This window comes from Bufo gargarizans, chromosome 1, assembly GCF_014858855.1.
Source record: "Bufo gargarizans isolate SCDJY-AF-19 chromosome 1, ASM1485885v1, whole genome shotgun sequence".
In the NCBI taxonomy this organism is placed as follows: Eukaryota; Metazoa; Chordata; class Amphibia; order Anura; family Bufonidae; genus Bufo; species Bufo gargarizans.
The window spans coordinates 386,846,242-386,859,238 of NC_058080.1; the positions used below are offsets into that span (position 1 = coordinate 386,846,242).

Below are 12,997 nucleotides of genomic sequence, written 5' to 3' on the forward strand. Positions count from 1 at the left end.
CATGGACTATAGGGCTATAAGAACCTGTAATCTGAAGATTGACTTTGATGGCAGAATGTTCTAGGCCTGCCCTATTGACTCATAGAGGGGGAGAAGGGGAGCTATGATCATTAGCTTTTGTAAATGGTAGAATTTTTATTTTACTCATTTTTATAGCGCTCACATATTCCACAGTGCGTTACAGACATTATTATTACTTGCTGTCTCCAATGGAGCACACAATGTAAGTTCCCTATCAGTATGTCTTTGGAGTGTGGGAGGAAACCGTTGTACCAGGAGGAACCCCACACAAACACGGGAGGAACAAACTCCATGCAGTTGCTGTACTTGGTCGGATTAGTTATCTTTTATTGTAATCAAGTCTATAAGGATAATGATATGACTACTTAATCTGTACAGAACAGTGAAGCTAGCCAAAAAGAGAACCTGTCAACATGAAAATGATGTGTAATCTGCAGACAGCATGTTATACAGCAAGAGGAGCTGAGCAGATTGATGTACAGTTTTGTGGGAACAGATATAGTATAACTTATATTTCATTCATTTACATTTCTGCTAATTCTGGGCTTTGAGGTCAAGTAGGCAGTCCTCTCAGTGAATGACAGCCTTCCCTCTATAACTGTGTATACAGAGATAGCTGTCAATCACTGATAGGACCACCTCCCTGACCTCAAAGCCCAGAATGAGCAGGATTGTAAATGAATTAAATACAAGTTATACTAACGCTTTTCCTATAAAACTATGTATTAATCTGTTCAGCTCCAACTGTTCTATAACATGCTGCCTTCAGCTCAGACATTATGTTCCATGTTACAGGGACACTTTTCACCTTAAGACCCAGGCCCATGTCACTTTATGTGGTAATAACTCTGGAACACTTTTACTTATCCAAGCCATTCAGAGATTGCTTTCTCATGACACATTGTACTGCACGTTAGTGATAAATTTGAGTCAATATGTTTTACCTTTATTTATTTTTTTTAAATCCAAATTTACAGAAAATTTTTAAAAAATAGCAATTTCCGAAATTGTAATTTCTCTGCCTTTAAGATGGATAGTGACACCTCGTAAGATAGTTATTACTTTACATTCCCCATATGTCTACTTTATGTTGGCAACTTGGCATCATTTTGTAAATTTTAGAGGCACTTTTTAAAGAACCAGTTAAGTTATGAAGTGACTTTGAGGGGCTTACATAATTGAAACCACCCATAAATGACCCCATTTTGCAAACTACACTTCTCAAGTTATTCAAAACTGATTTGAATCACTTGGCTGTGAAAATGAAAAATTACATATTTTACAAGAAAATGTTAGGTCCAAATTTTTCTTTTTGACAAGAGGTAGTAGAAGAAAATGTCACCCATTTTGTTCTGAATATGACAACACCCCATATGTGGTCAGAAACTGCTGTGTGGGCACACAGCAAAGCTCAGAAGAGAAGAAGTGCTGTATGGATTTTGGAGGGAAATTTTTACTGGAATCATTTACAGGTTCCATGTTGCATTTGAAGACACCCTTCTAGGTACTCCTACAGTGGAAACCCCCAAAATGTGACCCTATTTTGGAACTTACACCTCCCAAGGAATTTTCTAAGTGGTGCATTGAGCTTCTTTGCCCAAAAGGAATTTAATAGAATTTAGAAACATTTGGCTGTGAAAATGAAAAATTACATATTTTACAAGAAAATCTTTCCATTTTAACAAGGGTTAACAGGATGCAATGCACCCATAATGTGTTACCCATTCTCTCCTGAATGCGGAAACACCCCATATGTGGTCATAAAGTGCTGTATGGGCACACGGCAGGGCTCAGAAGAGAAAGAGCACAGTGAGCATTTGAGGCCTAGATTGGTGATTTATACAGCACTGGCTGACAGAGTAAAGGATTCGAGGTGAAATATAAAAAAGACACTCCCAAGAAGTGACCCCATTTTAAAAACTTCATCCCTCAGAGAATTTAACAAGGGGTAAAGTGAACATTTTGACCCCACAGGTGTTTTGCAAAAATCAATTTACAGCAGATGGTGCAAAGTGAAAATTGCAATTTTTCCTCAGATGTGCCATTTCAGTGCCCCATGTGGCCTTAATCTTTTGCCTGGACATACCATAGAGCTCAGAACTAAAAGAGCACCATGCTCATTTGAGGAGCATTGTGGTGATTTACGCATCTTGTGCTAAAAGCTATTGAGGCTCTGGAGTGAAATAATAAATGGAATCCTGGAGAAGTGACCCTGTATCGGAAACTGCACCCCTCAAGCTATTTATTAATGGAGTGAGCATTTTGACCCCACAGGTGTTTTGCCATAAATGTGGGTGTAAACTGTTGTTTACGCTGCAGGGTTCAGAAGGGAAATAGCGGCATTTATTTTTTTATGGATTAATTTACTGGCGTCATGTTGCTATTGAACAGCTTCTAGGGACCAGTACAACCATTTCCTGACAACTATATGTTTATGAGCCATTGTCTGACAACCATACATTTATGTTTCTCTTGATGGAGCTGTGTAAGGGTTTATTTTTTGCGTGATTTGTTGCCATCATCATTAGTTCTATTTTGGGGTACATGTGGCTTTTTGGTCACTTTTTTTTTCACTTTTTAGGTACCAGGAAAAACTGCTTTTTGGGTTTTGTTATTGCAGAATGCATCGTGTGGGAAAAATGACACATTATCTTTATTTTGCTAGTCAGTTCCACTACAGAGATAGTCTCAGGGGATAGATCATGTAATATTTTTAAAGAGCAGGTCGTTACTGATGCGGCGATACCTAGTATGTCTTTTTTTTGTACACAATGAAAGCATTTTTGAAAAGAAAAAAAATGTTTGTGTCTCAAATATGAGAGCCATATTATTATTATTTTTCTGCCTATGGTTTTGGGTGGGGGCTTATTTTTTACGGGATGAGGTGACATTTTCATTGTCACCCTTTTGGGCTACATAGTACTTTTTTATTGCTTGATATTACACTTTTTGGGAGTCAAGGTCATGTGATATTTTTATAAAGATGGTCATTACGGACATGGTGATACCTAATATGTCTTTTTTTTATATTTTTTACAATTTTAAGTGACTTGATTACTTTTTATTTTTGTCTTACTATGGGATGTAAACTTTTGGGGGTCTGATCCCCTCTACAATGCATTGCAAAACATTGACTGTCAGCATTACACTGACAATGTGCTTGGGGGCTCATAGGCTTCCGTAGATGAAAGGATCCGATGGCTGTGTAAGGAATTCGGCTGCCTTAGCAGCCATCAGCCCGATGTGAACGCAGCGTGGGGGGCCGATGGGGTCAGAGAGGGAGCCCTCTCCCTCTACAAATTCCGCATATGCTGCAGTCAATGTTGACTGTGGAATATAGGGTTAATATGCCAGCATCAGTGTTTTCACCTATGCTGGCGACTACAACAGGGGTCCAACTGACAGTAACAGCAGGGCCCCTGCCACTGATAAAGTGGACCCAGCTCCTGCACCAGCCCAATCAGAGCGTCGTACATGTATAGCACTGGGACTCAATTTACAGTCTGCAGTGCTGTAGATGTATGGTGCTGGTATCCTTGTGGTTTAAGGTAAGCTGTGCCGACTGATTTTGTTGTCTGATAATGTGTATGGGAGCCTCCCGACTTTATGTCAACAGATGTTGGGGGAGAAGAGGATCTGGCAGTCGGATTTTAACATACCCAAATTTTGTTCTCAGGAGAGAATCTATTTTTTGCCATTCATCTATTTTTCCTACTAGAAGTTTATGAATGAATTGTCATCTGTGGGTCATGTATGACTGCACAGTCTGACACTATCCCTTAAGTCAGTGTTTCCCAACCAGTGTGCCTCCAGCTGTTACAAAACTACAACTCCCAGCATGCCCGCACAGCCAAAGCCTGTCCAGGCATGCTGGGAGTTGTAGTTTTGCAACAGCTGGAGGCACACTGGTTGGGAAACACTGCCTTAAGTGCTACCACTGTCATACTGTGCACAACCCACACTCAGCAGGCAATTAATTAATAAACATTCTAGTAGGAATAATAGAACGTCTCAGCATATAGTTATATAAAACAATGCTTAAAAATTACTGTATCACATGGGGATTGCAAGTAGCTAGTAAAATAGACATGTCAGGAGAAGAGACAGGTCCTCTTTAAATATACATTGTTGTCTTGGAAAATGTAAAGGGTAATTTAGGCAGAGTGCAAGGGTAGGTGTTAGTGCACCAGGGGCAGAGTGGAGAATGAGGTTTTCAGTTGGAATCGAGCAGGTGGACTGTTGACAAAATAGTGTATTTCTTCAAATTAAAAAGGAAGGAAAAAGAATTATATGACCGTTTGGATCAGTTGTTTATATGACAATGTTTAATAATATGTATTTGATATTATACTGAAGATGAATACTGCTTCTTGTTTGAAATGTATACGCATACAGTATACAGTTCATGCAAATGATGGAAAACACCGGTTTATGACATATATGTTCTGGAAATCAATGTATGCAGTAGTTACCTTCTGTGAAATAAAATGCTTTGGGAAAATAAATTACGATGAGACCCAGTTATCTGCTGTAAACCTTAAAATTAGGCAACTGACCATATCCCACCTTTAAAAAAAAAACACAAGTGGATTTGGTGTGTAACTGAAAGTCCTGGCAGCACATGAAACTTTAGCTAATAGTAATAGTTTTAGTTTTAATAGTAATAGTTTTAATCATTTACCTCCTAATAAAATGTGGTTTGGGAATATTGGATGCTGTTCCTCTTGCTTGCCACAAGAGGGCAATATTTAATTTCAAAAGTCTGCATCTAAGTAACTTTTTTTTACAGTTACAGAATATTTCCAGGTAAAACTAAAATGAATTGATGCATAAATTTAAATTCCCACTTTCAGTTGTCAACTAAGGTGAAAATCGGACATGTAATGGATGGTTTTAGTGATGTCCTGTTATTCTGCAAATCCCTAGTGATATGGGACAAAGGTGCTACTAATGCACGCCCACCAGCAGTAGCCAATGGCAGCACGATCTTATAGAAAATTCATGGATCATCACCCGTTGGTGGCTATGGCTGTTTCTATGATAGTGTTTCTTTCTTAATCCAGTTGTGAGTTCTTTAAGCAATAATTATTAGGCCCTACTCTAGTGACTAAGAGTTTCCCAAAAGGGTATTTTAAAATAGATATAACGAGCCAGACTACCCATTTAATTGCTATGACATACAAATAAAACGTATTGTAAATCTAGCGATGCAAATGATTAGTAGCTGCTAAATCTTTACTGGCCAGAATGTGGCGTAATAGAAAATACACTGTCATTTACAATCTATGAAATATTTTACATAATCTTTTATACATAACTTCAGGGATTCCTGTGTTTTTCTAAAAGCAGAACACAGAAGACCCTTTAATTCTTCTTTCGGGTACTTTCACACTGCTTGCCGGATCACTCTGCCGCAAGTGTGAAAGTACCCGATTCTTTTGGCTAACTGGTTAATATGAACTGGTTTATATACAATATGGATGTATAATGCTCCTGTGTAGGAAAAGTATAAAGCCCCTTTCACACGAGCGAGTATTCCGCGCGGGTGCAATGGGTGATGTGGACGCATTGCGCCCGCATGGAATCCGGACCGATTCATTTCAATGGGGCTGTGTACATGAGCGTTGGTTTTCACGCACCACTTGTGCGTTGTGTGAAAATCGTAGCATGTTCTATATTCTGTGATTTTCATGCAATGCTGGCCCCATAGAAGTGAATGGAGCTGTGTGAAAATCGCATTGCTTCCGCAAGTGCGGATACTATGCATTTTTCACGGATAGTTGCTAAAAAATGTTGTTTGTGTACCTTCAGCTTTTTATCACGCACGTGCAAAACGCATTAAATCGCATTGCACCCGTGCGATAAAAACTAAACGCGATTGCAACTGAATGACTTTGTTTGCAAAAAGTTTTACTAATTATTGTACTTCTGGGTGTTGTTGCAATGACTGCACCAAGAAGAATAGCTCCTGCATTTGGAATGTTAATTATTATGTCTTTTCTCTTCAGTAAACAGGAAGCCGAGGCCTTAGAAACAGAATTACTGGAAGATTACCGCTTTGGGAAACAACAACTTATTGAGATATTAGGACACAGCTGTGCAATGGCTGTAACCAAGGTCTGTATTGTCAGATTATCCCATATAGTTACTGCCCTGCCTGACCTACAGGGTATATACTACAACAATGGGAGGTGGGGGCTGGGGGCTTTATGTCAGTTTTTCACGCAGTCTTTTGAGCGCATGCCAGAAGTACTGTGGATTCAATAGGAAGAGAAAGTATAAAGGCAGATCTTGTACTTTGCCTTCCCGCTGGATCCACTTCTGGCTTTGACTCAAAAACAGCATCAAAAACTGCAGTGGCTTTAAAAAAAACACCCATGTGTGGATCATACCTGGTCTATATGCCCTACAATACAGTGAATTAGGGTAGGCTGACAGATGTTTTCTTTGACTGCGGTTTGTTTAATGTATCCACATTGCAAATTGCAATCAGTTTGCAGAAGTTTCCATCATTTTTTTCAATCCTTCTCCCATTAATCTTAATGCTAAAAACTTAATATAAATATATGGGGGTATGTAGGAACTACAACTTTATGGATCTGCTTTATTTGACAGGTGTATCCCTTGAAAACACTTCCTAAAAAGCAGCCAACAGTTTTGATCATTTGTGGTCCGAAGCAGAACGGTGCTATTGGCCTGATCTGTGCCCGAAATCTGCGCACATTTGTAAGTGACCTTCGCAATGAGTAAATGCACATGTTTAAACACCCATTCAGTGAGTTAGTGGTGGACGCGTGACCAAACAATAGATATTTTGCTAACATTTAAGGCTATACACTTTTACTGATGCATTGTTTAAAGAGGAGCTCCCCTCTCTCCTGACATGTCTGTTTTAGTAATAACAATTCTGGAGTTTCCATTCTTATGGCTCTATATTGTGACATTCCTTTATTATTCCTGCTAGAAGTTATGAATGAATTGCTAGCAGTCTGCAATGATGTGATTAATGGATGTGTCCCTGCACAGTCGACATTATCTAATCAGTGCTGCCAGTGCCAGACTCTGCAGGGACACACCCTCAACTGGTAACACCCATCCAGACCTTTATTACAAACTGCTAGCAATTCATTCATAACTTCTAGTAGGAATTATAAAACAATGGCACAACATAGAGACATAAGAATAGATGCTCCAGAATTGTTATTACATGGGGAATGCAAATAGTTTCTATAACGGACATGTTTAATGTCTATAGGAAAGAGGTGGTTCATATTGACAGAAAATAATAGACTGCAGTAGAATTATATTTTCATTAGCTGCTAAACATCTTCTGTACATGTATGTACTGGAAAATAGTTGTTAACAGATTTTCATGGACATATTGGTGATGGACAACAGGAGTATGAATAAAGATTAGCATTGAGCGAACTTGATCTGATTTTCAGGGAAAATTCGATTCCCCGAGAAGCCAAATTTCCTTGTGCTTTGTGGTAACGAATCGATTTCCCTGAAATGGCAGGAAAAAGTAAAAAAAATTCATAGTTACCTCATCCATTTGAACATGAAGAGTCAGCCGCCACCATCTTGATTGAAGAGCCTGTGCGAAATTCAGTGCACGGTGACATATAACCTCACCACGCCAGCCAACGTGGTGATGTCATGATGGATCATGCGAGATTTTGCGCTAGATCTTCAATAAAGATGGCGGCAGGCGGCTCTTTGGATTAAAAGGATGAGAGGAGTATGATTGTATTAACAAAGCAAATTTTTGTTGTAAAATTCAGCGAAGCAGCTGAATCGAATTTTCCAATGCTTCATTTGTTTCTAATAAAGAGTAATATTTTGTCCAGAGCAAGCTTTGGTCATAGGAGAGGGGACTTCTGTATGATTATAGTTCAGATCCCAAGATCATCTGATTTATTTATGCTGTTCCAAAATGTAGCTAATTGTAACAGTAAGGATTCACAGTATATGAATAGAATATGTAGGAGATGTATAAATAACACCAAAATGTAATTGCACAAATTTATAAAAGTGTTGGATTAAATTATTTCAAACTACATGACAAAATAACGTGGTCTCAAAAAGCAGGAAATGCTCAATCCCGTATGCAGTTATGCATCTATACCCGGAGGGACATGTGGTCTGTTGCTAATGTCGATCCACAGCAAAAAATGCATGCAATGGAGGATGCCCGCAGTGGACCACAAGTGCCACAAAAACATCCTACACCAGATAACAAAACATGTGGATGTAATTGACTATATGAAATAAACTTTTACACGAATAGGTGCACTACTGTGGTGGATGCAATCAACAAAATCTGACTAAACCCTCACACATAAGACTTTAGCCAATATATCCTTATATGAAGGACATCTCAGAGCCCGCGCACTACGTCAAGGTATCTCAGATGGCACGGGACCTAATGCTAACCTACTTGTGCCGCATGGGCAGTACCAGGGGCCAGTGGGCCAGTGGGCGAATTACAGGAGCGTAAGGTCCGACTCACAGCATACAATTGGAGGAGGGAGGAAGCCTATAATACTAGTGTTATTATCCATGTCCTATGACGTAACTGTGTGCATTACCCTTTTATTGCGCCTTCTTTGTTTTTTAGCTGTATTATCTCTGTTCTGTGATATCACTGTGTTTATTACCCTTGTACTGTAGCATCACTACGGGCAATTCTATTTGTATAATGATGCTGTTTTTTTTAGAACAAAATCACAAAAACTTGACTATCTTATCAGATGTATGGCTATATATTACATGAACCGAATGTAGGTTGTCTTGTAGACAAATCTTTAATAAATTGAGGGGGTCATTTATGATACTGAAATATGCCTATCTGCGACTTCTCCCAGCTCATGCCAGGTCTAAAATTGTGGGTGTGGAGTGGACGGGGAATGGGATGGACCAGCTGGCAGGCCCGTCTCATTCATCATTTTCTACGCCTGTTTTATGGTCTAAATGTAAGACTGTTCGTAAGCTGTCTTACATTTAGAACTGGTACTGGATACGCAGAAGTTATGAAGAGGCCTTCGCCTCTTCATAACTTTGGCGGAAACACAGACAGTGATGGGGCTTTATTAAGACCAGCGTCTAAAACACTGGTCTTAATAAATCTGCCCCTAAATGTTTAATAGCAATCGAATAGATATATGAACCTTGTAAATTGCAAATATCACATTTTGTTCTAGTGTCCTTTTTTGTGTGTGGATTATAACCTGTGTTCTTTGTGTATCTAGCCTTGCAATACCTAACTAGTAAACTAGTAAGCAGTACATTTTTTCTATATTTTTAGACTGTGTCTATGGTGCCTGTGTAGAAATTAGCACTCTCTCCTCTCCCGAATCAAATCACTTAAAATTCAGATGCGATAGAATAAGAATTTTATTAAATATTCAGGTTAAATTCCAAATTTTAAGAATCAGTTCACTCATCTCTACCCCCTGTGCTTTGAAATCACTGTCTTCTTAGAATTTGACTATATTGCTATGTTTTGATAGCTGTTACATCGCTATTTCATTTCTTTGACATCGCTGTGGTCATTCTTCCCATCCTGTGACATCACTGTAAGCATCGCTGTTTTTCTTTGACTTCATAGTGTTTATTCTTCAAGCATGTGTTCACTATTGTGTGTTCACTATTTTTGTTTTGTGTTATATCTTTGTTCGATATTGTAACCATGATTACTGTAATGTGGCGTCACTGTTAATATTGTGCCCTCTGCACTTTGATTGACAGGGCCAGGCAGTGTAAACTTGATCACTTGAGGCCCTGTCAAAGCTCAGAGTGCGGGGCAGTTGCAGAGAGAGCAGAGCCTCTAGGTCAGCCAGTTTCATAGGTACAACTCTGATGACAGATGCCTTTAAGTTCTGTTTGACAGACACTGAATTAGCAACAGCTGTTGGCAGTTCTGAGCTGTGAGTATTAGAATGATGCTAGGAGAACCATGCTGCCATGAAAATGTTATATACTCATAGAGACAGTAACCAGTTGTTATAGAAATATCAATAGTTGTAATCAGCTCGCATCAAAGTTTGTGTAAGGAAAAAGGCAAATGCATCCTCCATCAGCCGCAGTCAGAGACAGACCCAAGTGCTACCATCTTGATTGAAATTCTGAGCAACTCCTTCCCCTCCTTGCCCAGTCTCCGTCCTTTATTGACTAACAAAAGGTGTAAAAGGGGCTGGCCCAAGACAAGGATACAGGAAGTGATGACATGCAGGAAGTGATGACATAGGAAGACAAGACACCATCATTTAGAATAACATAGCCAGCTAACAAACACATGTATACAATAATCTAACATTACCACTGGAGCAAACTTTATCCAGCCTTGCTCAGTGATCAATGCCAGATAAAGTTACTATGATCCACATGCATGTTTATTTACAGTACAGCGGCATTACCTCCAGCGGCTGATCAGGCGCACTAGAGACAACAAACGCACATTTCTTTACAGGACATACACAGGAAGATATCCACTCCAATGGTTTACCCTGACACAGAGACATGATGACAATACACAATATATTAAATACACATCCTAATAAAATTTCCACAACACAGTACTTTGAATTAGCATGGTCCCTGTACTACTCTGGTTCCTGTAGCCAGCCCTTGGAGACTTAAACTCAGAAATAAATAGGATTAGAAGTAATCAGAAGATAATCTTGACCCCACTGCTTGTCAGTCTTCAGCATTTTCTGCATGTTCCCGAAGCAGTCTTGTAGAAATCTGAACACACAGGTTAATGGTCTCCCGCTCTGTTGCATTTCCTGATGGTGACTTAATGAGGGGTCATGCCATACAGGGCAGTGGAGGAAGGCTCCTGCTGCAGCCAGTTGTCTTACAGCCAGATGGAGAACAGTAAGAAGGAAGAACATGGCTGATCCCGAGACAAAGAGAATATTTATTTTTATATTCCTCAACTCTAATTGTAATTTGAGACAAAACAACATCAAAGAAAAAGAGCGGATAAAGGGAGGACATGCTGGGAGTATTTGTGAGTGTGCATTTGTTTAGGTAGAGTTTGCCTAGTAGTCTATTGAGTATTAATTGTTAAACTGTATAGATACCAATTGAAGTATGGAGAAGAGAACAAAACTACAAAAAGAGCTAATTAAAAAAACTAAAAAAGGGTCACAGTTGCAATATGAACTGATAAAGCAGCAGCCCCTATGAAAAAAGAAGCTAAATACTTTCCCCAAAGACAAGACTTAAAATTCTGTGTAAGAAGAGCCTCGCTATATTCTCCATTTCGACCTTTATTTTTTCCATTATGTCTCCATCTTTCATCTAAACAATTTCATAAAGAAAACCACAGAAGTGCCACCTTCAAGTGTGAATGCGCACCTATTATCTTGGGAGTAGCATTCCTCTGCACTTTTGCCCCCCTCCCCTATCCAATAGAGCGCCTTGATTAGGTGGTACATATGGCTGTGCTTGCTCCTCCTCCCATTGGTTGCTTGATGCACATGGAGGTTACTAGGAGAAGCACACCATATGTGCGGCGTCTGCGCTCCTGAACATAGAAGCCCAACGGCTTAGGTAGGTTTAGCATAGGACCCGCCTGACCTGAGACCACCTTGGCGTTCGGTAGGCGGGCTTAGATGTGTTTTGATCAAAATATATTGACTAAGTGTCTCAGATATTATCATATCAGAGTGAGGACTTTGTCCATATATAGTGCTTGCATCTACTTTACTACAAGCATTATTATCTTATTTCTGTGGTTTTCTTCAATAATATGGCCAGGGACATCCGCACATTTGTATATCATATCGTGCAGGATGTTTTTATCTTAGTTTTTTCTGTGGAATTTTTTTTTGTCTAAACAATTTCATATGTGAATTTCCATGTTTTACTGAAAAGGTATGGTTACACAGAACTATGAGCATAATGGTTAAAATGTCATAAGTATGGAGAATTAAGGAAAGCAACCATACTTGACCCAGTAAATATGCCCTACACACACCTGGGGTTTCAGAAAGCAGGTGCAGTCTCCTGGCATGCCAGCTGGGAAATCTTGTTTTGTGCAAGTAATGCAGTTTTGCACAGTAGCAGTACCCTGAGGAATTAGGTTATTTGCATGAAATAATTTAAGTTATTTCAAATGTGGCCTTAAAGTATGGGTTTTGAAACCTAGTCACCCAGACACCCAGACGGCTTCTGTAGATTGTTTGGATTTTTGGATTTACTCTTCTTTTTACACTTGAACTCTAGTGCCTGCTTTAGACATTACAGGGTCACAGATTGTGTTGTTTTCTACACTGCTTGAATAAGAGGGCACAGTACTGGAATGTGTGATTAAAGTGTTCGGCATCTCTGTGGTGGCTCACACAGAAAAATATTTCCTTTCACATGATTCTGATTCATTCCCAGTTCACACCAATACAATACATGTTTTTATAAAGAAAAGTATATTAACAGTCCTCAACTGTGTTCTTGAGTTGCGTGCATCTTTAGATTGAAAAAGATCCAGGCAAATCTATCTGATATAATGAATCAATTAAAAGGGTTTTTGAGATTTTTATACTGATGACCTATTCTCTGGATAGGTCATCAGTATCTGATCGGGAAAACCAGAGAGAAGGCAACGGCAATTACAGGAGCGCCGTTGCCTTCTCAAACAGCTGATCGGTGGGGGTCCCGGATGTCGGGCCCCCACTGATCAGATACTGATGACCTATTCAGAAGATAGGTCATCAGTATAAAAATCACAGAAAACCCTTTTAATGGCCCTGTTTAAAAAAATAACAAAGTTATATACAATACATATGAATTCTGGTAAGAAACCTGCGGTTTATTATAAATCAATGAGATCCATCAGAATCTATTACACAGTGGATATATTATAACTGTCATAGCTTCTCAGAAGCCACAACACTAGTGCAAACAAGGCCTTAAAGAGCCTACTCAACAGACTGTATACTGTTCACAATATAGATTGAAAGGGCATCTGATG

At 39.2% G+C, this 12,997-nt stretch overlaps 1 protein-coding gene across 1 annotated transcript in view; it reads left to right on the forward strand.

Annotated features, from left to right (window-relative positions):
* Positions 1 to 12,997, forward strand: part of YJEFN3 (YjeF N-terminal domain containing 3) — a 275,875-nt gene that overhangs the window by 200,176 nt on the left and 62,702 nt on the right. The window contains exons 2-3 of the mRNA XM_044285565.1: positions 6,030 to 6,138; positions 6,637 to 6,747. Coding sequence (XP_044141500.1) covers positions 6,030 to 6,138; positions 6,637 to 6,747 — 220 coding nt within the window. The remainder of the gene's footprint in view (positions 1 to 6,029; positions 6,139 to 6,636; positions 6,748 to 12,997) is intronic.